Below are 26990 nucleotides of genomic sequence, written 5' to 3' on the forward strand. Positions count from 1 at the left end.
ACAAGAAAGCTAATGAAATTTAGCATTACAAGAGGCTAGACCTTGAAAGAAAACAATATCTTCCTCATAGTTTTTAATATTGTTTTGGTTAAATTTTATTAGCCACCACTTAAGTTAGAAGAGCTGCCACTGTTCTAATAAAGAGTAATCAGAAGACCCAACTGATCTTCCAGATAAACTACCATTGTCTGTCACAGCTGTTCTGAGATGACCATGAAACTTATCAGCTTTTCATTATATGCCATTACTTTTTAATAAAAAACCCCACCCATATCCAAAACACAAAAAATAACACAACTACAATCAAGTTTTAAAATAGTAGCGATAGAGAAAAAAAGCAATATAAAATACAGCCTTACTGCTTACTGCCACAAGTGCAGCCTTTCCCTACACCATCTTTTTCCTTTCTCTGTCATATTTCCTGGTTCAGTTTCATTTATCATCTCACCAACAATTTCTATCTGTATTTTTCTCATATATATTACAGAAATCCACAGACAAACCGCACAGTTTTGATTTTAAATGAGAACTTGGACTCAGCAAAGAACAATGGCAAAGGTATTTAAATTCATCTGGAAAAGTTTCCTGTTTACCACAGCAGAGGGGACTTCTCATGCTATTTGTCATCACAAGACTATGAAAATTCACTTCATTCTATTTTTTCCCCCAGTGCATATCACCTGCACCTATTTCACCTATTAACTTCATATTGGTTGAACAATGCACCCAACTTAGGAGCTCCCTATGGAATTTTACCTAACAGAAATCCTAGAACAGGGGAACAATTAAAATATTAATACCTGATATCTCTCAGATAGAAGCAGGAGGAACATTCAAAAGCAATTTTGAATATTGCTTGTAAGATACACAGATATCACAGTTGAAGTTATCACTAAAAGACACCTAGCTTTAGCTACCATCAAGATGACACCACCAAGATCATTTACAGCTTTGGAAACAATGAAACGCAATGCACAGAATGAATGCATGTAGATCTACCTTATGTTGTTCAAGCTTCCGGTGTATAATGTTCGCTGTTTCCTCATGAGCTTGCTGAGCCGTTACTTCTTCCCTCAGAGCAGCCTCTGCTCTATAAAGCCAAGCACCGATGGTACCCAAAGGTGCAGGAAGAGATTTATCAAGGTGTATGTGCCAATCAAGTAGCTAGGAAATAAAAGGAAGAGGATTGAACTTCCTTCCTTGCTTAATTATACAAACAAGTATCTTGAGAAAAATCAGACTTTATACTGTAAGACCAAAACCCCACATAACAGAGTATGTTTGAGACATAAACCTAGGTGTATTACTTCACATTAGTTCTGAAATTATAGCGTTCTCACAGGCAACAAAATCTCTATAACGATTTGTTGATTCATGTATTTCCCTTCCAGAATGGTAACTGAGTTACAGAACTGACCACATATAAACTGGAACAACTGACAAGCTAAAGATCTGGAATTTCATCAGTTAATAGGCACAGCAAGGGATGTGAGACCTTCTTCCACCCAATGTCATTTATTTCATGCTCTTGCATAAAATCTTTCTATCTCTATTTTGAATGTATTTTCTATGTGTAAAGTGCAAATGAGTCTCAAAGGACTGTGGCATTGAGAATATAGCAGTAAAATACCATGTCTTATTGGCAATCCCAGTTATGAGAGTGAAAAATAATTAAAATTATGTCAAAACTCCAGAGTATTTTTAAACAGATCTTCTGTTAAATATATGACATAAAACCCCCCATATATACACTGAGTAATAATGATTTAATAACTTCTTGTTTTGGACAAACAGTATAACTCGCTTGCGATTTTTCATTCAATTATTACAAAATTACTATCATAAATACTAATATTAATTTATTGCTATTGCAACCAGGTCAAAAATAGCATTAAAGCCTTATTTATTGATAAAGTATTCAGTATTACACAGAAGCTTTTTTTAGTTATATTAAAAAATGTTATACTAGAATTTCTCCGGTAACCAGCATTTCAAAGGGACATTGTCATGCTTTTCTTTTTATCAATGATGCTTTGAACTTGGCTAAGCACTGTTAACACACTTTCAAATAAAGGGAAACCTCAAAGTATAGTCCTTTTCTTGAAGTTTGTATTCTGCCTATGAACAATATTAAAGATGATAGTGCAGTAAATGTTCTCAAAACAAATGCAAAATAATTTAACAGTGCTAGAAATTTGGTCCATTTTTAGGTTCCTAATGCCTAATAAAACCAATAGCAAACAGGTGTCTAAATGATTTTAAATTCTCATCCTTCACTTAATAAAAAATATATAGCATAATAATTTTCAACTTACCCTGGAAGAAACTCTGTCCCATGCTTGCTTCACCATAGCTTGATCAAGTGATAATTTACCATCTTTCCTTAATGACTGGGTTACAAGTTCAATCTGTTTCCTTTTTACCTCATATTGTACTCTGAAATGCTTAAACGACTGCACAAAGAGAAAATCAAACCAATGTAGTACAGAGTCAAAGAATGAAATTCTTCAACATTTATGGAGTGCTACAACCTATGACAATTTTGCACTGACAGAAGTCCTAATCCTTCCCAAAAAGGAGTAGCAGTAAACTTGTATATTTACACTGAAATGCATTTTATTAAAGGTTTTAATAGACTGTAGAATCCTCCAGGGAAATATAGATAGGACTTTTGTATTTCCCTTCAGTTATTAGATGCCTGAACCCTATATGAAATCAGATAAACTAGCAATTGGATTAAATGTTACTTGGGACAGACAGTGGCTGCTTTTAGAGAACAGCCGAGTTTCAGGAGAAAATTTAGGCCAAAATTTATATTGCTGGTTTAGACACTAACCTTTGAGAGAGGAGTTAAAAATGAAGCTCTAAGCCCTGTCCTCTCCACCTGTCACCTCATTCAGCGTTCAGTCATACCTCCCATCTGAGCTATATCACACAGAATCTGGAAGGACTGTACAGACACATGCTCACTTCTAACTAGGACAGTCCTTATTCACACTGCTAGAAAAAGCTCCGTGTTAGGCAAACCATCTGTGCACTGTTCTACGTAGCAAAGCTGAAGCTGACATTACAATTCCTCCACCAATAAAAGGAAAGACTGTTTGTGTCCTTATTTCTTTAAACTTCGGTATATTGACTTGCATATATAGAGATTGCATAAAATACTGCAGTATATGTTACACATAACGATGACAATAATGTCTTATCATACAAAATTTTCCCTACTGCTTACCTGGTATTTCTCCTGTAAGCTTGTTTCGGCCACCTGTGCTCGGGCTAAGTCTCTTTCAAATTGTTCTGCCCACACTTTTAGGTCTCTCAGCATCAGTCTGTCTTCCTTCTGTGATTTAGTACAACCACACACAAAAAAACCCCATTGCAGCCTATTAGTAGAGGTGTCCAGAATATAACATGTATATGTTATAGTCCAGAAATTAACATCTCTCTAGCAAGTCAAGATCATTAGCTGTAGTGAAAGCCAATGGAACATCTGGGCCTAATTCTCTCATCATTTATCTTCATACAGTCTAACTGAAAAGCACTTCCTGAGTATAAGAGGAGAACTCAGCATCTAGACATGAGTCTTACAGTGGTGAAATCATGACGATTTGGGACATTGCAGTCTCAGAGATATTACTTGCAATTCTCATCTGGTGTTAAATTAACACAAAGTCCTCTAAATATACCTCAACAGCTAATTTTAGTCTTCCACATATTTGCAGAGTCAATTTTCAGTAAAAGTTAATTGAGCTGAGGCAGGAGAGGCTTTTATCATCTTTTACCACCATTTTATTATCTGGTCTGCTGTTGCTGAAAAAACCCGTTATTTTCTGAGTGACTTCAGGGCAATCCTTGACATCAAGCTCCCAGTGCAGAAGTTGGCAAAATATTTTGATAGAGAATGTTTTAACACGGAAAATGAAAAGAAAGAAAGAAAACCCAATTGTATTCAGTTTCTTTTCCTTCCATGCCATTTTATGGCTTTGAAGAACAGCATATTTGTTGTACAGTTTTGCTTTAACACTTCAGTCTGTCATGGCACTGGTGCTTTGCAAGGCTGCAAAGTTCTCTGCAGAATTCAGTGACCTGGCAGTGAATAGAAAAATACTAACAGGAAATCTCAGGTCTGTGAGCGTGTTATACGAGAAGGTTAGCAGAAAACAGAAAGTTTTTTGTGCACTGTGTAAGTAGGCTAATCAAGTAGGATACAAGAGTCCGTCTCAGATTTCCCACCAATGAACCATATGTGCTGGCTGTTAATCAGAAGCTACTCTTTGAAACCAAAGAAGCCATATTACTGTAAAATTTGTGAGAAACGGATCTATTGCAGAGAACAAATGCAACACCACATCATATGAGTTAATCACCTAAAATGAGTGATTAAGTTTCAAGCATTACATGAGAGAAGAAAAACTGGACCATGTGATAAAAAAGAATAGCTACTGACTGTATTCATGAAACAACGTACTTTCTTTTAAGAAAAGATCCTAACCTGGGAAAGGAGCCAATTATGGTTCCTTTCTTTGAAAGCTGCCTCAAATATGTAAAATATAACTTCCCTTAATAATTTTAAAAGCATAGACCTATTGCTTCATTTCAGCTGAGGAAAGGACAGGATCCTAAGATAGGAAAGAAACCCTTCTTTCATGTATTTCTACTAATTCTCTTACTGATTCTCTACTCAAAACAGCAGTAGTTAGTTGGACAGAATTTGCAAAACAGATTGTGCAAATATCACAGGTATTATATCTGTTAACTCACTAGGTAAATTCTTAGCTGGGTAGTTGCAGCAAGGTTAACATGATCTTAGAGCAGCTGTGCTGGAACAACGTTCACTATAGCTCATGCTCCTGTCTTCTGACACTTGCCAAAAGTTGGTACCTGAGAAACAGTGTAGGACACCTATGACACTTCCCTGCTCCAGCTATTTGTAATACTAGCATTTCCTTGACTGCACATAGTGTCCCAAGAAGCCAAACCTCCTAGTGCTTCCATCTTCTCAAATCATTTAAATATAGAGAAGGACAATAAAATTCCTACTCTTCTGGTCTGATAGCTGGCTCTGTGTGTGGAAAAATAACACCAAGACTCTTTGAGATAAACAGCAAAGCCAGGACTATCCCCTATGAGGAGAAGAATATAAGAAGAGAGAATTCTTAACTCCTTCAGTCATCAAAAAAAGAACTTTGGTATTAAATGCACTCCATTCATTAGAAGTTACAACTTTAGCGAGACTGTTGAGATCTCTATTAATAGTTAGCTTTCAGCTCCATAAAGGCAATACTAAACTATGCATCTTCATGGGTTGAAAGTCTTATAACAATCCTACTAACTGAAACTTTAAGTAATACATTCTTCAAGTCAGGAAGAGAATAAGTGTGTCACAATGTTGTGTATATTACTTTTAGTTCACACTATAAATTCAGTTTTGTAAAACACTGGCTTTTATTCCTCTATGGCTCACGCTCTTATTGCTGAGAAGCACCTCCATAAGGCAAGTCATTGCAAGAAGAGCATCTGTGTGGCTGCAACTGTTTGTACGGCAATGTGAGCAAAATAGGTATTTTGCAAGATTCCTGTCAACATAGCTTAAAAATTTAATAATGGCTAAAACTGGGTCTGACCAAATCTTTTTGAAATAGAATATCACCGGGATCAAGAACACCACTACGGTACCTGAAGATAAAGAACACAAGAAAAGCCACACCTCTCTTAAGTCACATACCATTGCTCTGACATTAAGTGAAAAGATAAAGTTAACAGGTGGCATTGAATCTTCTGCAATTTTTTTTTTTTACTATTTAGTTAGACAATTGTTTACTTTGTTTAATTGCAGAAGATTTAGGTGTTTCAGTAACCGCCTAACTGAATGTTAAGACATTGTGCAACAATGCGTGATAAGCATTTTATTTATTTATTCGTACATTTTCACAGGTTTCCAGTTCAGCGCATCACTTATCACCTGCAAACTTGGTTCTGTGGTCCTTGGTTGATACAAAAGCATTTTAAAGTCTCAGTTTGGGTAACCGACACAAAAGATTCACTTTCTTAGACGCCAAGGCACCTTGTCACCAACACCCCCCAGGTTTAATGAGCTATCATTCTTAAAAGAAGACTTTCATTACTGCCCAGTAGTTCTTACTCTTAGTAAAAAAATATCAAAAGGATATTCTTACAGATATGTAAACTATTTTCTAAAGCCTGCACATCTGAAGTAGCATACAGATCAGAACATAAACCATCAAAGAAAAGTTATCTAGGATAATTATAACTATTTGTGCTTTCCCCAGTATGAGGATCGTTGATCTCTGATCATATTTATTTCAATTTATCTAAGCCACTATGACTTATTTTCTGCATGTTACTTCTAAACAACATTTTAAAGTATTAATTTATTGTGACACCATTCTATGAATATTCACTGATTTGCAGAGATGAACAGACCTGGAGCACTGAACTGCTAAAGACCATCAAAGGTGGTAATTAGAGAAAAGTGTTTATGAGTTCCAATAGGATAAGGGGGTACAATTTAAATTTACAAAGAAAGTTTTCAGCCCAGACTCAAAATCAAAACATTATTTTATTAACTGATACTCCAGAGTTAATGTGAAAATTACATAATACAGAATACTTTGGTGTTTGAAGAGCTAAAAATACACATCTGTGTTTCATGAGAAAATTAATTATGGATTTGAAAAGGAGTACTTTGTTGGGTTCTCTAATATGTAATTATACACCAGGTGAACCGTTCAAATTCTCAGGCACAGGCAGGATAGAATTTTCAAATATGAACTTTTAAATCTAAAAAAATTGTCACCTGTTTTTCAGGGATGTTGAACTATTGTATTGCCTATGCACTGAGGAAATCAAGTCCCTCTAAAAATGTTTATACGTGAATTTAATTAATTATGCTATTCCTTTTGAAAACTGGCTTGTATATATGTGTTACCGGATGTATATGTGTCTATGTTACTGAAACACGTTCGCTGACAACAGTATCACAGATGCACGGTGAATGCTGAGCCAAGCATCATCTTCAGGGATGAGCTATTAATGCCTATCTGTAAAGATAGACAGTAAGTCACTGGAAGAGCTCAGAAAGTTATTTTTACGGTTGCTGCTCAGGAAATTCCTCTTACATTGGGGTCCTGCTGGCATAAAGATATTGGAGGTGACAGGATTATCTTCTGAATTACCTGCTCATCAGAGCACGAGAAAGACTTTACATCAGAAATACTTTGAAGGAGAGTGCTTCCTCTATAGTTAAATTTATACCAAGATAAAGAAATTGACAGAGCTTTTACCACTTCAAATCTTCACTAGCTTAAGCAGCAAGGCCCTGGGGCTGTGTAAGGCTAAGAATGTACAAGGTCCCATTAAATCAACCCAAACTTGCTTGCATGGATTGAGAAGATGGGAATAGTTCTGCTATCAATATTAATCTTCACTTCAACACATATCGCTAGTTAGATATACGTAATACGAGATGAACCCTTGATCATACTTACTTGAAAATAACCTGTTGCTTATATATTAAAAAAAAGAAAAAAAACCAAACCAACACAAAAAAGAGTGTGGAACCAAGGTAATTAATTGGATCAGGTTAAACTATAAACACTATTGACTGACTGCAGTGACACCTGTTGTTTGTTTCATAACATATTCACTTCTGCAGTGTTCCAGTTTCTTCTCTGAATGTTCCTTTCAAATATTCCATGTTAGATTTCTGAATTTCTCTCAGTTAAGACTAGACAATTATAAGTATCTAAATGTCCAAGATGATTAAAAAGGTATATTTTTTAAAACATCATAATTTATGTGAAAAAAGGAGCAGTGCATATCATGCAATTACACATGAATGCTCTCTCCTTCCAACGCACAGTCCACATACATCACTTGCACAATCATCTATACAATCTAGTATCTACTCTATAAACCTCAAGACATACAAAAATATCCATCTAAAATGAGATTAGATGAAAAGAGACATTGACCTATAATCTATTTTTTCACGTTTATATCTATACTTAAGAAAACCAAAAGCATAGTCTGAGATTTATTATAGGAGATGAAAAGACATTGACCTATAATCTATTTTTTCACGTTTATATCTATACTTAAGAAAACCAAAAGCATATAGTGAGATTTATTATAGGAAAGTTGACTTGCTTTTCTGTAATATTTCTGTGAAATTATTTGCAAAATTAACCATTAGGCTGTTAGGATCAGCTCATGTAAGAAGGTAGACTTAGACTCATTATATTCATCTATTTGCTTTTTTGGAAAGATTAATATATGGATCTAGCAAACCAAAGTACATAAAAGCACCCAAAATCTAAAGTCAAATAAATGCAGGATAAAAACAGATAACAAGCATGAAAGGTCCAATTCAAGCAATTCTTCTGGAGCATATTACCCTTACCTTAAATTTCATAAAAGAAATGACAAAAGTTGGGATTGCTTGAAGTTCCTAGCAATATGAAACAAATGGGAAAACAAGAAGAAGGGGGGAAAAAAAAAAAGGCAAACAAAATAAAGCAAAGAAGACAGAAAGTCCAGAGAGAACAATACAAGAGCCACGCGTGTGAGAATACAAGATGTACTTAAAATATTATCAAGTTCATGTGTCTATATCATATCTAGTGAAGTAGTTTTCATATTAGATCCGATTTCCAGATTCCTAGTCACTACATGATTTATTTTATCTGGAAAAATAGCTACTTACCTTAGAGTAACTGTGATTCTTTGAGATGTGTTGACTACACAAGTTCACATATGTGCACAGCTGGTCCATGCATGAGATATTAGATCCCTTTTAATTCTGGAAATGCACATGCAAATAGCTGTTCCCTCTGACCACAAATAAGGGACAAGCTTCAATCGTTACTCCACTTCTTCCAATGCAAATTCCTTATGAACTGAGCATTGGAGGGAAGATGAATAGGAATTTGTGTGGACAACACATCTTGAGGAAACACAGTGGCAGCTGAGTTGGCTGGAGGGCAGGGGGAGAGGGTTAGAAATCCTTCCCCCCCGCCCCCCATCAAAACCCACCCAGACACGCTCCACTCTGAAGTAGGATTCTTCTAACTAAATGTAGGCATCTGCAACTGAGATACATAGTCACTCTTTCAGTTCTTTTTGACAAATAGAAAAAAACCTGTTGCATCTAGCATCTACTGCCCAACTCATCTCATTCTACAGCAGGCACTTAACACAGGTCAGATGGAATACACCTTAAAAGTGCTTAATTTTGGAAAACAAGAAATTAAGAGTACCCCAGGAATTTAAGGGATAAAAGTCTTGCAAGTTTATGTCTCCCAGGTACCTGGATTCTACCATTCTGTGATACATATTTCCTTATACTAGACTTCAGGGGGAAGACAGAAAGGCTAAGAATAGGGGGATTATACCAGTCACAAAAATATAAAGCATGCCTGGATTTCTTTTTAATCAACTGCTAAGAACATTTTATCTATCATTACCTAAGGGAAGGATTCATCTGAGGCAGTTTTAACTCTGTTGAAATGCTATGCAACACGAACTTCCAGAAGACAGTTTATTTAGCACACCATCTTAAGAAAGATACCATCTGGAAAAGTGTCTATCTCTTGCTGATTACAGGTGGAGGGTAAGTACCTAGCTTTTACATTCTTAAAGATGGATGAATCCTGCCCTAAATAACTAAATTAACCAAATAATGTAAAATTCCTAAGGAAAGCTTTATGATGGACGTGGGTACTCCAGGTCAGTAAGAGGGAAGAAAGAGGCAATAGATACTGTTCTACCTTGCACTGTTAGCTATGGTGATCACAAGGGCATCCAATTAATTTACATGGTTTCCACAAAACACAAAAGGGCTATTTTAAAATGAAGCAATCTTATGTAAGTTTGGTCTGATCTTACATATGTTTGTATACCTAGAACAGAATCTGTGGACAACACTTCTTGAAAAAGAGTAAATGAATTTTCAATCTAAATGGATTATATAGTCACACAAATATCTCGTATCTGATGCACTGCCAGCTCTGTGCGCTGAGAAAAGAAGTACTCTCTCCTTTACATTTTTTCCCGTAAATTAATTTAATAAGGTGAATATTAGAATAACCATGGGTGCAGAAAGGGGTTAAAAAAAGGCACTTAAATGGCTTGTGTTGTCAAGAAAGTCAGTTGCCATACTATGATTCCAAGCAGTTACTTCTATCAAAAAAGATTTCCCTTAAATTTGCAAAGTAAGTTCATGAATGTTTCGTTAAGTACTAAATAAAATAGTCCTTGCTCTTATAAACAGAATCCACTTTTTCTATTTTTTTTAAAGGAATTTAAATCTCCATTCTTGCATGATGCCATTTAGAAAAGAGCATTCCTCTTGCATTGCAAGAAGACCTCTACTGTCACTGTTTCATTAAAATAAATCTTAAATATATCAACTGCGCTCTTAAATATTATCACAGAATTGCAGAATCACAGAATGGTTGAGGTTGAAAGGGACCTCTGGAGGTCATCTGGTCCAAACCCCCTGCTCAAGCAGGGACATCTAGAGCCAGCTGCCCAGGACCACATCCAGATGGCTTTTGAATACCTCCAATGTTGGAGACACCTCTCTGGGCAGCTTGTCCCAGTGCTCAGTCACCCTCATAGTGAAAAAGTGTTTCCTGATGTTCAGAGGGAACCTCCTGTGTTTCAGTTTGTGCCCATTGCCTCTGGTGCCTCACTGGGCACCACTGAGAAGAGCCTGGCTCTTTGCACCCTCTCTTCAGGTATTTATACACATTGATAAGATCCCCCTGAGCCTTGCCTTCTCCTGGCTGAACAGACCCAGCTCTCTCAGCCTCTCCTCATACGAGAGATGCTCCAGTCCGTTCATCATCCTTGTGGCCCTTCGTTGGACTCTCTCCAATATGTCCAGGTCTCTTGTACTGAGGAGCCCAGAGCTGGAAACAGTGCTCCAAGTGTGTACTCACCAGCTGGCAAACTCCCTTGACCTGCTGGCAACTCTATAAATTTGGATCTGCTGTTACTTAACCTGGCGATTTAAATGATCCTTTGCCTAATTTTCATCAACCCACACGCAATTAAGAATTTGGGCTAAAAAGTATGAAAGCACTCAGTGAAAAAAACCTCCAAAACATATTTGATTATGAAATATTTGATTGAGTTTTTTTCTTTCAATCTTCCCTTCAAATACTGTATAAATATGGAATGCAATACTTATGTCTGTATATTTTTAAACTGCATTGTTGGGTTTTCAGCACTAGAATCTCTTCACAAGCATCATGTAATATGAATGACTCTTATTTTGCCAAGGATTATCTGGATATCTTGTTTCATCTAGGTATCCTGCAGTCAACAGGATCAACTGCATTAACTCTGGGCTTTTTTCCCCCTCCCGTCCAGAACTGTGTAAACTAAAACTAACGTCCTAACATTTGTTGGAATTTGTGTATGATAGTATACCAAACCTATAATTATGATTTTCCTGAGAACAGATCAAATATTTTAAAATGCAAGTTCTAAGTATGGGAAATTTGATTATCTGTTGACAAATTCTCCCTGAAAAGTCATAAGCAAAGCAACCGAGTGCAAAATAAGCTTCTCTCTCTGATATATGAGAAAAATACAAAAGATTACAGTAATAAAAGACCAAAGCGTGCCAAAAGTTTAGCCATTTGAGAGCTTATATCTATCCAGTCCCAAATAGATGAAAGCATTGTGGGTTTTTTTTCTATGTATTTCACTGCTTCAGGGCCGGTGACTACTTGGGGTCCTGGACTTTTTGTGCATTGCTTACTGGATTGGATCCATCCAGATCTCTTTTCCATCAACCTATCACATGCCATGTGGTCATCATTTTGTACCATGACCAGAGGTGAGGGAATGGAAGTTATGGTGGACAGGACTAGGGAGAGAGGTATAGAGTGGACATAGGTGCCGGATAGGGATGAGAATTTTCCAGAGACGGATTAGCAGAATTTGTGTCAGAAAAAACTGAGGGCCCCATTGCTATTCTTGACTGGAGACTCCACTGGAGAAGTGGAGTTTGTCTCAAACTGCCAGGCATTCCATCAGGGCTGTGAGAAGGAATATAGTTCTTCCTCAAGGAAACAAAGCATGATGACATTAGTGCGATGTTAAACTCTTACTTTCTTCTCAAAGTCTGGGAGCTACTGATTTCTGCAGTGTGACATGCAGGGGACCAGCGGTTCTACCAAAATTCACCTGGATTGTTACTGGAATATCTTAGCGATATTTAGGAAGAGGATGTGGTCTTGAGCTAAGCATGTCAAACTGATGAATTTCACTTCCTAGTCATTCACTGGGAATTCTGGAGGCAACTCAGTAGTTTCCCTTTCACAACTCACATGCTATAGTCTCTGTGGGTATAGCCAGAGGCAGGCAGAGGCAGGCAGAGCGTGGAATGGCTGAGTCCTGCATTCTCCTGCATCGTCTCTGCATAAAGCTCAGGAGAAGGTGGTGAGGCTGTTCCTCAGAATCCAACCCCAGCACAGGCAGCAGACCTGGCCGAGGCTGTTGGCAGCAGAAACTACATTGTGTGCCATGGTATGGAGATGACGGGATTGCCTTAGCCTGCCACAGGCCACAGCATGAGGCCTCAGCGCTCACTACCTCTGCTTAGGCAGCCCCATTGCTCAGTGGGATGCTGTGGCATCGGCACACAAATGTCCTCAGACAAATGTTGCAGCAAGAAAAATGAAAAATTCCAGTGCTCAGGCACTGGAATTGGACAGCAGAGCTACCACTACCTTAGCCACGCATAGCCATAAGGAAGGAGGTTCACTCCTTTCAAAGCTCTTCTGTAGCTCTGTAGGGAATGCAAAGAAACACAAATAAAAAGTGTTTCCTCTCTCTCTCTTGCTGGGGCTGAGCAGATTGTCTCAGCAGTGTTTCCTGTGTTTGCCACAAAGAAAGCAAATGATCAGGATTAGGAAGTGAGTCATGATCACTTGGCATCACTGAGTATAGCCATTCTAATGCAAAGCCAATGCACTAGAGCATACACAAAACAAAAACCAAGAAAAAACCATGACTGAAAACAATTCCTTAGAGCGAATAGTCAAACATCACTGTGCAATAGAAAGAAACCTGTGTCAAAATTGTAACTGCCTCCCAAGCCTAAAAGCCCAAAGACTAAACCTAAGCAATCTCTTGGACTATTCTTGTTTTTTATCCAGAAACCCAGTGTGATAGAAACAGAAGTGACACATTGTTTCAGGTAACAAATTATTGCAATCTCATTCCTGTTATGTTTGAAAACCTCTTAGGGAACTTCAGGATCCATTGGTTTGCTACCATCAACAATAACCGTTTGTGTTCTTTTTGGCTCCTACTGCTGAAAATAGGAAAATCTCTGCAGGATCACCATTCTATTTTCTCCATCTACTAGTAAACATCTGCAACACTGGTTCCTTTATTCTCAGCTAATCTTTCCCAGTTTTCTTATTGTGTTTGCTTTTCACTTGAACTGCTCATCAAAAGGAAACATAATAAACTGTGAGAGCTATAAAATGTATTTATAAAGCCCTACTCATGACAAACTGATTCGTATAGTTATGCAAGAGAAACTTACATCATTGTCCTGCACATCAGTCACTGTATGATGAGGATCAGGATAGTACTTCAAAAACTGGGCTACATAGGTCATGACAGACTTTTCATCTGGCTTGTCAACATCCACATCTAGACAAGTATAGAACACGGTAAATTAATTTTTAGCTGAATGGCACAAAATGCTGCTTAAATGTCTAAACACTATGAAATAGCACATCTGATTTAACCCATGCAAGTAGTTCAAACTTTATTCAACTATGCATTAGGTACCTTCCGGATCAAGGAGCCTTGGAATTCCTAGTTCTGCTTCTGCGAGTGTGAAGGCTTCTTCCAGGTTTTCTCTATTTGACCTTCCCCTCACTTTCTCCATATCCACTAGATCTGGGCGGATGGCATGAATAACGGAATGAAATGCAACACCACTCCTCCAACTTTGTCCAAAATCTTTGATTTCAATTCCAACTTGCCTAAAGAATATGAAAGAAAAAAAAAGTGACTTGCAACAACATCAGGACTAGATGAAATAGGGGAGGAGACACAATGCTCCACCCAGTGGCTACCCATCATTAAACCTAAACCACCTGTTCCTGCAATGCTAATCAGGTCAACTACAGCTCCATCCATCCACTGCATAAATACGTTTCTGCCTATGAAGATCCGAGAGTTTTTTTGTCATATACATATTGTATTTGTCTCCAGTAGGCTTACTAGTGGCAATAAGCCAATGGCATTTTGAACAAATGAAGTGCACCAAGGTTCTCAAGGTTCTTGTACAACACACACAGAGTCTGTGGATGTGTGCAGCTCCATTCACTATTCTCTCCCTCGCTATAAAGCGCTTCGTATCTCCCTCCATTATAACTACTGCAGTTCAGTTAGGAACATCAGTATCATACAAAAAAAAAAAAAAAAAAAAAAAAAGACTGCATTAATCTGTTATCTTTTAAAATGAAAGCATGAACAGTGACATCACTGCTGTTCAGGTGAACATGTAACACACAAATTTCTTTATATTCTGACCAAAAGCATGAGTAATACTATAATTTCATATACCCAGAACACTTACGCGTCCACTAAAAAATAAACAGAAATGATCAAGAAATAGCAATATACAATGAGAAAGTAATCAGAACTGAATCACACTTCTGACTGCTTCTTTTAAAAGTAATTCTGAAAGGTATGGTGGTCCACAGACTGCAAGACTGTTTTTTACTTTGAGCATGCAAACTTCCTCTGAGGACTCACTTAGACACTAAAGTAGTCTTGCCATTGGGAGGTTCACAGCAACAGTAACTCTGAATGAAGGTTTCATTCAAAGCTCACTGTGAAACACTTTCACTGACTTTAATGAGCTAGTCCTTGCAAATTACAAAGTGAAGCAGGGCTAGGCAAAGTGTACCATCCTTCCTCTAGGCTTCTTTCAACACATTCCACCTACTCTTCCGCATAATGTTGACAGTTTCATTTGTATTTGTTTGTTTACATGTCTGGAAATTGCAGCTGACCACTTTCAGTTGTCTGTCTCTTACTGACAACAATGCAATAGGAAGAATGTCAAATTAGACTGTACTGCACTATAAATTACTGTATTCTATCTATTTATTGGAGAACTGGAGAAAGTCTGTATCTTTACAATTATATTTAATTTCTCTAAGGCACCATTCCGTCACTGGCCATTTCCCCTCCACATTTTGCACATGATTGATCTCTTCAAATAGCAAGTGATTCCTTAATTTGAACAAATAAATCCATTTTATTCTTTTACATCTTTGATTTTTATTTTCTTATTGTGGAAGCCATCAAACTACCATTGTATCTTTGATCTAATTTATGCCTTTTTTTATGCCTTTTTGGAAACAGAGCAAACGTGGGATAATTATACCAAATAAAGGAGAAAATTCTTAAGTTAACAAGAGATAGCAAGAAATAACTCCAAAATAACTTGGATTAAAAAGAATGAAAATTCAGGACAATTTTTGTAGTAATATGTCCCTTGTATCACAAAACTGCAGAATTAATAATTTTTCATCACCTGCCTTTCAACAGCAATGCCAGAATTTAGTGCTCCTACAAGCTCTGTCACTGAGGAATGCTAAGTTGGTGTGGGACTTGCATTGTCACATCGAGTGTTTTTGCAGCAGGACTAATACATTGTCATTCAGACAACTAATTCCCCTTTCAGTTCCTCATTCTGTCAAAGATAATCCCATTCATTATTCAGAAACTATAAAATGTGATTGCAATGCAATGCAAATAGTTATTTATTACTTGCTTGTTGTATGGTGGTAACATTTAACAGCCCCAGTTGTCAAAAAGAGTATGATCACAGGGAGGTGCTATATAAATACAGAGCAAAAGGACAATCCCTGACCAAGAGAGTTTAGAATCTGAAGAAAAAGTTTGCACTTAAGATATAAATTCGGTTCATTTGTAGGTTACTTACTTTGCTGCTGTGTACTGTATCCATTTTAACAAAGCCTTCCTGGCACTTCCTTGCACCTTGGTTACCACCTTCCGTTTGCTTGGGGGACTCGCAGTTTCTGAACTGACAACACTCTCCACAGAAGAAGCGCTGCTAGACAACGACTGCAGCTGTGGGAGGTTGCTAGTAAGCTCTTCAATCTGTGGGGAAAAAATGTTAATGGACTGTTTGTAGATAATATTCTTAATTCTCACCAGTTTCTTCAATAATTTCCTAATACAACTGCCAAAGTTGGGCAGAAGCTATGATTAACATGCTGTGTTTTATTTAACTGTACATTAAAGTAGCTTCAAAAATGCTAACGTATGTGCCCAGATGATGGTCTTAATTTCAGAAGTCCAGGACATGTAGCAATCATTGATTTTCTTGACACCCTACAGCTAGAACAATATGCAAGTGTGCCATGTTACCTATTATGACAAATTACCATTGAAATAGGAGACAATGGCTTACATTTAGTTTGAATTCAAATTATAAAACAATCCACTAATTTCAGAGGAGGCTCATTCAATTAAAGAATGGAAGTGACCTCAGTGATTTCATCTGGATAGTTCTTTATCTACCGTTGTACTGTTTTGGCACAAATTCAATTGCGGCTTTGCTTAGAGGTACCTTGTGAAGGAATAGTGAATGTACTGCAGGCAAAATGCATTAGTAGTGCTTGCCGAGGGTGTATGACAGTTATTCGCATCATGCCTTTCATCAAATGAAAATCATTAACTTGACTCTTTTAAGAACATTAAGTTGACTAACAATTTGGTTCTTGAACATGAAAAAGTTATATCCAGAGGACATTGCAAGATTGTCTGTGCTGTCTACCTAAAAAAAAGTTTCGTCACATCACAGAATGAGTCTGCCACAATGAGAACCACAGCTCTCACGCGTTTCTGCTTTCATTCATGTTAAAATGATGTATCTGCCTGTGACAAGTAGGGAATTTGAGTAGGGGAGTGATCGTGCCCCTGTACTCGGCACTGGTGAGGCCGCACCTCGACTGTGACAACTAAAGAAAAGCTCAAAAAATGACCCAAGTAAAACGGATGCAGAGAACTAGAGTTTCAGTAACTCTGAGAAGCATAATTTTCCCCATTCTTCTCAATGAGCTATAAATTAAAATAAAAATGTTAATATCATTCTTGCTAACTTTTTTTCTGAGGAGATCTGAACCACTGAGGTGTTGCACTGGTTGGCACTTAGGAGAACAGCATCCCTGAGAAATGAAAGCTACCTCACAAGAGAGCCAAAGCCAAAGAACTCCATAAACAAGAGCAACAAAGTCAGTTGTTTTTTTAATTGCTGAGCAGTGACTCATTTTGTTAACTCATATGGACAGGATTTAGAAAACCGTTTTTCCCTCCCACCTAACTTCAACAGAATGCAAATGATTTCTCCTCTACAAATTCAAATGCCTCTCAATCTATACCATTTACAGCTAAATTTTGTCCTTGCAAATATCTGCATCTCCCAGTGAAATCAGCATGTTTACGTGTATTGTTTGAAAATAATTACTGTCTGACATCAAATGCACTGGAATTAGACATACAGCACAATCACCACTGAGAGTGCTAAAGGTACTTGTACCAAGAATCCACAATTCTATTCTTTTCTTCTGTTGCTCTGTTGTATTCTTCAGAGACAGTGGAAGAATATGTTCCAGTGATGAAAGAACTCCATTCTATGCCCAGACCAATCTATTCCAAAGACAAATATCTAACTTTACCCAACGTGAAGCACCCGTACCATCAACTGCTTTATTCAGGATCAGATCCTCAGCTAATTATAAAGTGACTTAGCTCTGGTGAAAGACTGGAACTACACCAGTTCATATGAAATGATGGTCTGAACCATGGTTTGAGCAAGCTATACTGATGTATAAAAAATGTAGTACCTGAAAATATAAAATTATGGTCCACACCAAGCCAAGCACAATAGAAGGCCTGCCATCAGCAATATCAGTTGAGTTTATGTTGACAAGCTTAATCTATACAGGAAAGAAAACGTGTTATTACCACACACAAGGAATGATAACAATTACGAAACACATTTCAAATAGGTTTTATATTTTAATGCATTTTTGCAATCAAATAACAAATTTCTTAATTGAAAAAATCATTGAATGGTGCAATTTCACTTTTTATATATGTATAGCTATAGGTAATGAAAGATTTTTAAGACCATTGCATGATATTATTTGTAGAAAAAATATTTAATTTCAAGCTGAAAGAACAATAAAAATTACATAGAACCATTGTACAAACCGGAGATCCTCTGTATACAGACTAGCATGAAAAGCAAAGGGAAAAAGATGATACAAAAATAAGTTTTAAATTATTAATTATTAGGTAAATACATTAATTTAATTTTATAATGCAAAGAAAGCACATTTTTGGAAACTCTTACAACACAATTAATAAGGAAAGCAAATTAAATACTCCATAACAGATTTTAAATCATGCAGGGATTTCTTTCTATAGTTCTAATAGATTTGGAATGGGAAGAGATAGATTTGGAATGGGAAGAGGAACGTGAGTTTAAGAATAAACAAGAAAAGGAAAGGGGTGGGGGAGAAAGCATAAAAGAAAGATAAGAGAAAAAAGAATGCCACAGTTCTCCAATAGAGAGCCTTTTATTGTAAAGGATATTACCACCACTGATTAAGGCTCCTTTGCAAGACAAACCTGACTATAGTTATTTTAAAATAAGAAAAGACTTGGAAAAAATGAGTCATCCAAGGTCATATGAAGTTTTTCAACAGAAACGGGAACAGATTCCATGACTCTTAACTCTCAAATGCTAATCTATAGTCTGCATAAAGTATCACCCTAAAATAAACACACAAGATTAAAGGCAGTAAAGGAGGAGATAAAGAGTATATCATAAAGAAATTAACAGGTAGATAATGCTGAAGGAAATGGAATAAAACAGGCAGTATTGGAAAATTATCAAATATGTTAATATTTATTTCCTCAGCAAAACTAAGAGTCTGCCATCAATCATGATATAAATATGAAGGGCTGCTAAAATGTTCATGCACTGCGAGCTTGTTCATGGACAAAGGTTATGGAAAAACCTTGGAGAATAGGTTAAAGAAAAGCAGGAGAATTACTTTAGGGGACCTCACTTGTCTTCCCAAAACAGAGAAAAGACTGCAGTTCTCTGAATCAGCAGCTGGAAACCCACTAGATAATGTCAAGAGCAAACAAAAAATTGCTGTTCAGGGCTGTCAAGCTCTTTTCAGAATTAAAACCACAGGCTGCTTGGGAAGAGGCAGAGGAGAAATCCCCACAGGTTATATTTCCAATCCTCTCCACCAAGAAATCTGACAAAACTCTGGGAAAGTTGACACTACTTGCTTCTCTACCAGTCAATGAGGAAAATTTTCTATTACCTACCTAAAGAAAAATATACCAAGAGTCTCATTCTCTCAGCTGGACTAATTCCAACAAAAGCTTTTCTTTTTCTAGAAAGCGAGGTTTTTCTTATATGTTTTACAGATCAAAAGATTTACAGGGACTCAGCTAAAGCTTCTGATTAGGCTACTGTTCACAGAAGCATAGCCTATCTAGTCTAGTTACTGTGTTGCCTTTGTCTTATACTCCATTAAAATGGATCTGAAACTACAAAATATACTTTTCAGAATCACGAAATAAACAGTTTGGTCCAGAATGAAATCTGTTAATTGCCAGCTGCATTTTGCAGTATAACAGGAGTATTTGCAGAAGTGTTTGGACAGTGAAAATAGGAAGTTGATTAAACATGTAATAAACTGCACTTATGAGAGAGCCCATGGAGGAAGGAGACCCTGTCGGCACTCCCCAAAGTGCTGTGCACAGCCACCCATCTCCCTTTGTTCACCTTTGAGTACAGCCCAGGGACTGCGCTCAGCTACTGAAGAGGCATTTGTTGTCTGAACAGCATCCCCACCTCCTCTGGGAGAAAAAGGGTGACAGACTGGATAGATGCATCCTTCAGGCTGGATTCAACCTAGAGATCACCTGCTAATGGACACCAATCTACCCGACACTGCATTTTTCCAACTTCCTCTAGAAGAAAATCTGGCATATTGATACAAGGTACATACAAAAATAACTTGGAAAAGTCCAGACAAAAATACTCAGATATCGCAAGCAAAACCACAGTACTCCATTTCTGGCAATCTATCTTGATCCTCAGCAGGGTCAGTTACCTAGCTGCACTGCTATATTACTCCTGGGATCTAAGCTGGGTCATTCAGAGTTTGGGTCACCTGCTACATTGTGACATGTAGACTAGGGAAGCATGGGTTTTTTGCTCTTCACCCCAGCCTCGTCTTATTTTATACAGCTCTCACCAGAAAGCAGCTCTCTTGTAGCTAAGCCTCCACTCTCAGGCTGCACACGATATGGTTTGTATTAACAAACTGTACTACATAAACTAGTGAGATCGTGAGCTAAAGCTGAATTTTGCTTTGGTTATATATTTGTCTTTGCTTTGGTTACACATTTTTCAATTAAAAAAAGTTCTCTCATAGATTTCTTTTTACAGGCATCTGCTAAGATAGTTTCCCATGTAAGAGAAATATAATTAGGTCAAGATGCCATACGGTTAAAGAGAGGGAAAGAATGCCAAAACCCAACAACTCCTGGTGTACAGCACTGTGGAGACATAAAATTCATCAGGTGTTACATCTGCACTGAGAAAAATTGAACTAAAATGCAGAAATTAGAAGAACAAAATACCTGTAATCTAATTAAAAAAACAGATGCAAATCATTACAATAAAGAGAGAACAGTGAGGAAAAAAGGTAGAAGTAGATTGCTTTTATTTGATATTCATACCTAGATCACATTGAGCTTTTAGGTTTTCTGTCTTTTGTTAAATTTATAAAGTATTTTGTTTCATTTCTAAAATGACCACAGCACTGACTTTACCAGAATCGATCTAGGAATTAGTCTGAAGTCCTACCAAGCTAATAAGGGGTCACACTGTTCTAAATTTTCAAAGGTAGAAGTAGATTGCTTTTATTTGATATTCATACCTAGATCACATTGAGCTTTTAGGTTTTCTGTCTTTTGTTAAATTTATAAAGTATTTTGTTTCATTTCTAAAATGACCACAGCACTGACTTTACCAGAATCGATCTAGGAATTAGTCTGAAGTCCTACCAAGCTAATAAGGGGTCACACTGTTCTAAATTTTCATGTCTATACTTTCAGGGAGTAGTTTTGCATGTACAACCTAGTGAAGTCCATAAATCTATTCTTTTAATTATAAATTAATGACTCTGCTGAACTGAAGATCATTGTTCTTTGCTGAGAACAGCAACAGGGAAGAAGGGAACATGAGGAGCTGAAGAGCACATAAAAAAAAAAAATGGAAGGAGATCATCCAAGGTGATTCTAACTAAAAAAAAAAAGAAAAGTTTTACCCTATACATTGCTACGTATTAGTGTTGGAACTTGACATTTTTAATTTACAGCAACTTTTAGGCACTGTATAGAAACTGAAGACTGCATACATAGCTCCAATTTTGGAGAATAAGAACAGGTAGGTTGATACAAATCATACATTTAAGGAAAGAAAGAAAAAAATAAGGAAAACCCAGGACTAAGTGCTACCAAACCTACCCGTCTTCCTTCTAGAAACTTAAGAGCTGTGCCAATGTTGGCAACCCAGTGAATTCTCTTCAGCTGACGTCCCTGCTCACAAGGCTTAAAGAGAAAGAACAGTATAAACTCCAATTAGATTTATGTCAATTTGCTGCAAAAAACAAAGTTCCAGATTATTATAAATGCTGATGTACATAACTTAGTCTGATTTACATGTTAAAATGTTCCTTGGAACAGTCAAATTCTATTTTTGCATATACTAACAAGGAGGACCGACAGATATAGGGGACATAACTGTGACAGTTCTATTATTAAAAAGTTATGTCTTAATAACCTCAGGATGCAAGCTGTCGGCTTCAGCCCATAAACTTCATCAAATCAGAGAACTGTTTTTCTTACGTAAAATAAACTATTTCTCTTTTTATACACACACACACATATATCTATACACTCATATTTGAGAGAAGGCAACATTCTCTCAGTAAAATATTTTTGCTTGCAAAGGAGAAGTCAAGGTAGTTGTTATTTTTAAAAATCAGTCTGCAGTGAAGACATTTTACCTACAGGATTTTTATCCATTCTCTCTAATACCTCACTGGTGATAGAGAACTATCACAAACCCTCATTGAACAATGAATTTTGCTGAACCTCAGACATGTAGGCTAAAAAAAGACAGAATTCTTTGAATTAAATCATCCTAGGCTTCTAATACTCTACAGTGGAATTAAATTCCCCACTGCATCTCATATTGTAATGCAAATATACCACTACTATCATTTAAATTCCTGTTCATAAAGTTACAGATGGATGTAACAAAGGCCTGCTATAGATTCTGAAATTCCTCTTGCAGTTACTACAGAATATCATATTCTGCTATACATGACCTTTAGATTAACCAGACATTATTCTGGTTCTGTGATGCCTCTTGTCTTTCACTAATTAATGTGGGCAGGATACAATCCAATGAAGTTCATTGTAACAGGTGTCGTCATTAAAATTCTTTTCCTGTTTTACTACTTCTGTTTTGCCACAAGAGGGAGACTTTCTGTCTTAGACGAACAGAAACAGAAATAGGTATATTTCAACAGAGCAGAAACACACTTGAAAGTATTTTTTTTTTTTTCTCATCTTACAGTAAAATTGCTCTGGCGGTGTGAATTACTACCTAATTTTGGGCATCACCTGCAGCCAAAACAGAGGTGAAATATGAAAAAGGGGCAAAAGTGTGGCACTTGCAAATTGCCTGCATGTGAGGGAACAGGTAACATCTGAACCATAGAGCAAGCCAAATGACGGACTGTGGCCCTACTCTTTCAGATGCTGCCACCTGATCTGTGAGCTGGTTTGGAAAAAGTGAGAGCCCTTAGCCTAAAACCCTTTCGTTTTTCTCCCACATCACATGCCCAAAACCAGCCTGGCTCCCAAGAGACAGTCTATTTGCCATGTACATGCCCTGGCCTCTGTACACAACTTGGCTGTGAAAAAGCCATTTGTCATCAGTTAAGGTTCTTTACAGCAGCAGAGCAGCTGCCAAGGTAAATGGATATAAGACCCCATGAAATTTGAGGGGCTCACAATTTTTTTCCAGAGAAAAAGCCGTAAACTTAACAAGAAAAGACTGTCATTATGTCTTCAAGATGTATAGAAGTAGTTGCAGTTTAGACCTTGTCTGTGTCATAGTAGTAACACCCAGATGAACTGCAAAGACTAATACAAATAAGCAATTTTTATGAACTAGTAAGACAAAACTAACAGAAAATGCATAAAATCAAGAACGTCCATCTGTAATCATCTTTTTTGTTTGGTTTTGTAACCAGATAGCCCACTCTGTGAATAAACTTATTTTGCTATGTAGCAGTCAGGTTTTTTACGGTATTCAAATATAGAAACATATTAGAAAATTATACCCTAGAGAAGTTATGCAACTATCATGTATATTCAGAAGGAAGGAAGTTCTTACCAGCTTCTGCCCTGAAAGAACCTCCAAAAGGGCAATTAGCATTACCCCATCTTTAATATCTTCAAACAGATCATTCACCAGCATGGGAGGATTGCGCTGAAAAGGGAGAAGACTTCAGATATTATAAAGGCTCACCAGCATTACATCCTCCCTCCCTCCCTTTCAAACAGAAACACAAAGAGTGGCTGGTCCCCTTCTTTACGTTTTATACTGTTTAATATCAATGTATCATTTAACCATTGCTTTGCCACCATATTGTTTAACTATTTAACATTTCTGGCGCAGGACTGTAACACTAGATGCTTTCTGCCACTAACGATACAACGGAAAAACCTCCTGCTCCCTAAAACAAGCAAAGAAACACACCAACAATTGCCTATGAGTCTATAAAATACGCACAACTTACTGATGTACTATTACAGTCACATTTCAATCTATCAGGATATTTTGCCTAGTGCTAAGTATGTCACAGAAATTTCACTCTCTCAGTCTGAGAAATACAAGGAGCTACATGAAGGAAAGATCCCTAAAGCAGTGTGGCTGGTTGAGCAACACTGCTACTTTCTCACAGCTGACAGTTGTTACACTAAGTTGCTGTATTTTCTCTCCTCTCCTTGCAGGCTTCCAGTGCTGTTAGCACTGTGTCAGCTTCTACTTAAGACAAATTGCTTAACATATGTCTTCACGTTTGCAAACACAACAACGATAATACTGAAAAACCTGTAAACAGATGATGTTTTAGGAATTTTGAATAACAAGGTCACATCATTAAACTCGATCTTCTTAAATACATCCCAGTTTGTGGAACTATGGCTCTCAGCTGGTCAGTACTTCAATGATCACAAAATATCTCTTAGAAACAAAAAGTTTAAACTTGGTCCAGCTGAAATAAATGAAATAAACACCCGCTAGCTTCCATGAGCTTGTCAGCATTCACATAGTACTAATATTTATACCTGCTAATTCACTAAAATGACAATCAGACTACAAAATTCTTGAAATTAGTTTAGGTTTAATAATTTACTTTTGGGGTACTTCTGAAAAAAAAGATGAATGTACAACAACTTGGCCTATTACTTCTGTTCTGTAGAAAAACAGATTTGAAAAGATGAACCTAACAAATGAACCACTGCTCTTGGAAAGGTAGAAATGCTATAACAAATCAGGAGAAAGCAAAGGTTTCTAGTTCCCAAAATCAAAACACCCTGTCTTCATTGTTCAGCTTGAATGAACTAATATTTCAGTGAGACACAATTTTGGCATAAAGTGGAAAAAGAACTCCTCTGCTGAAAGCAGACTGCATCTGAGATTTGACGTGCTCTAATAGCCACAATAATAAAATAGTCTATTTTCTCGTGTATATAAAATAAAGCAATATTACAACTCATTACGAGGGTGTATTTAATCATAGTTCTTTTTTATTTCCTAGCAATGCAATAGATAATGGATCGTGTTCTTCCTTAATATAGCACCAAAGAAATCAATGGAGCAAACAGGTCACTGGAGATTAATTTGTCCTCGTCTTGCATTACAGGCAGTTGATATAAATGCAATTAATTTCCCTCACCTTCTCTGTTACCATTTCCTATTTGAAGTTTGGAGCAACTTTGGCTTTATCAGTATTATAGCATGATATAATACTGAAGAATTTTGTGCTAAAACAACTCAGCAATAAAGACAAGAGGATTATAGCAGCTGCCATCCTAATCCAACAGGAGGTGAAGGCTTAAAAAATTTCACCACCTATCTAAACGCCCCAGTAGTGAGGTTTGTCTCTTGAAGCTCACTCTACAGTAATGAAGAGAGACAGGTTCTTATAGAGGGCGATTTAGGATACATTTAAATCGAAGAGTAAGTGAGATTTACAGTGCCCCACAAGCCGGTGCCCATAACATGCCTGTCAGATGACCTGTTTGAGCGCAACACAGCTCCCTTCCAGCTCGAGCGTTTTGCTATCCTTACTCTCAAATCAGGGTACAGGACAGACTTTGCCTCATCCCAGCATGAAGTCAAAAGTCATCTGGCATTCATATGCAGACCAAGTCTGGGAAGCACCTCTGGTTTCCACAGTGTATAGCTTCACACAGTAGATATAACCTCTGATTGCCCACATCAAGCTCTTGCTCTGAACCACCCTTCCCTGAGGCATGGTACTAAGGTAAGGCCGTAAAAGTATCCCTGAAGACATCATTCAAGTAAATTAACACCTACAGTACTTTCCTTTCGACTTGAATCGAACATTGGTTCGGGGAAAACTAGGGGAAGTATGAGAAAGCATTGAGTAAGATGAAACACAATAAAGAAACCATCAAATGACTTACACCAAAGTCACTAAGACCTACTGCTCTGAAGTGTGATAATCACAACAATTGCCCATAAATCAGGAGGCTGAAATGCACTTTTTGTTGCTGGAAGGTTGCATAATTACAAACACTGCCAGTGTTTAGCAGCACACACCATGTACCTTAACACCAATAAAACAGGAACAGAAGGCAGGTACAACAGCTGTGTCAGAAGATCTCCTGTATGAGACTCCTCTAATATGGAAAATTAGTTAATTATACAGACTGCCAAAAACATTTTGCATATTACACTTTATAATATAATGTTTTTCACTACTCTGAAGATGTTAACACCTAATTACAAGGAGGTAAGACCCTCATTGTGTTTCATAAATCACTTTTTTTTTTACTACTCTGGGCACATAGCATAGAATTTACCCTATTATTATGACTCCAGTCTCTCTCAGAAGTACGGAATGAGTTATATTTTTAGTGGCATATATAGAAGAATAGATTCCTCTTTTACATAAGGATTCCGTAAATACCAATCTTATTCTCCATGCCGATGCAATTCAGGAAGATATACATACACTAGCTGATACTCAGAAGTTCATACACCCTTATTTATTGTATACGGACCATCACACAGGATGGCTCGAGCTACTTGACTCTTCTTCCAGGCAGATCCTCTACTGAGATTAACACAACATCTTCTGTTGAATGGATAAATACCTACTCCTTGGCTGCATATATAATGTCAAATGAAATGAAAAGACAAAGCAAAGCGGTACATTGCTTACTTATTAGCCTCCAGAGAAGAAAGTTGTTTTTTTTTAAAGATGTATTCAGTTAAAATCTATTGCATACTTTTTATTCTAGATACTCTACAGGACTTAACACCTATTCACTTAGTTGCTTAATGCACAGCCAAAATACTAACTGTAAATCAGTTAAATCAGGGAAAGAAAACTAACTTAAAATTTTGTAATCTTGAAAATGTTGAATGTACTCCAGATTCTGGCTTTTTGCATGCAAATGTATAGATCTAGCAATGCAATCAACTGAAATGATCCTAATACACTTTATTTTGAATGTTGGAAAGCCTGTGC

The 26990-nt window shown here is 37.0% G+C and overlaps 1 protein-coding gene across 1 annotated transcript in view; it reads right to left on the minus strand.

The window, feature by feature from the left end:
- Nucleotides 1-26990, minus strand: part of SYNE1 (spectrin repeat containing nuclear envelope protein 1) — a 284071-nt gene that overhangs the window by 249262 nt on the left and 7819 nt on the right. The window contains exons 3-11 of the mRNA XM_019472625.1: nt 23600-23695; nt 21658-21741; nt 17940-18032; nt 16013-16191; nt 13840-14036; nt 13589-13698; nt 3233-3340; nt 2316-2453; nt 1000-1164 (exon numbers count right to left, since the gene is read on the minus strand). Coding sequence (XP_019328170.1) covers nt 1000-1164; nt 2316-2453; nt 3233-3340; nt 13589-13698; nt 13840-14036; nt 16013-16191; nt 17940-18032; nt 21658-21741; nt 23600-23695 — 1170 coding nt within the window. The remainder of the gene's footprint in view (nt 1-999; nt 1165-2315; nt 2454-3232; nt 3341-13588; nt 13699-13839; nt 14037-16012; nt 16192-17939; nt 18033-21657; nt 21742-23599; nt 23696-26990) is intronic.

This window comes from Aptenodytes forsteri, unplaced genomic scaffold, assembly GCF_000699145.1.
Source record: "Aptenodytes forsteri isolate BGI_AS27 unplaced genomic scaffold, ASM69914v1 Scaffold82, whole genome shotgun sequence".
Taxonomy (NCBI): domain Eukaryota; kingdom Metazoa; phylum Chordata; class Aves; order Sphenisciformes; family Spheniscidae; genus Aptenodytes; species Aptenodytes forsteri.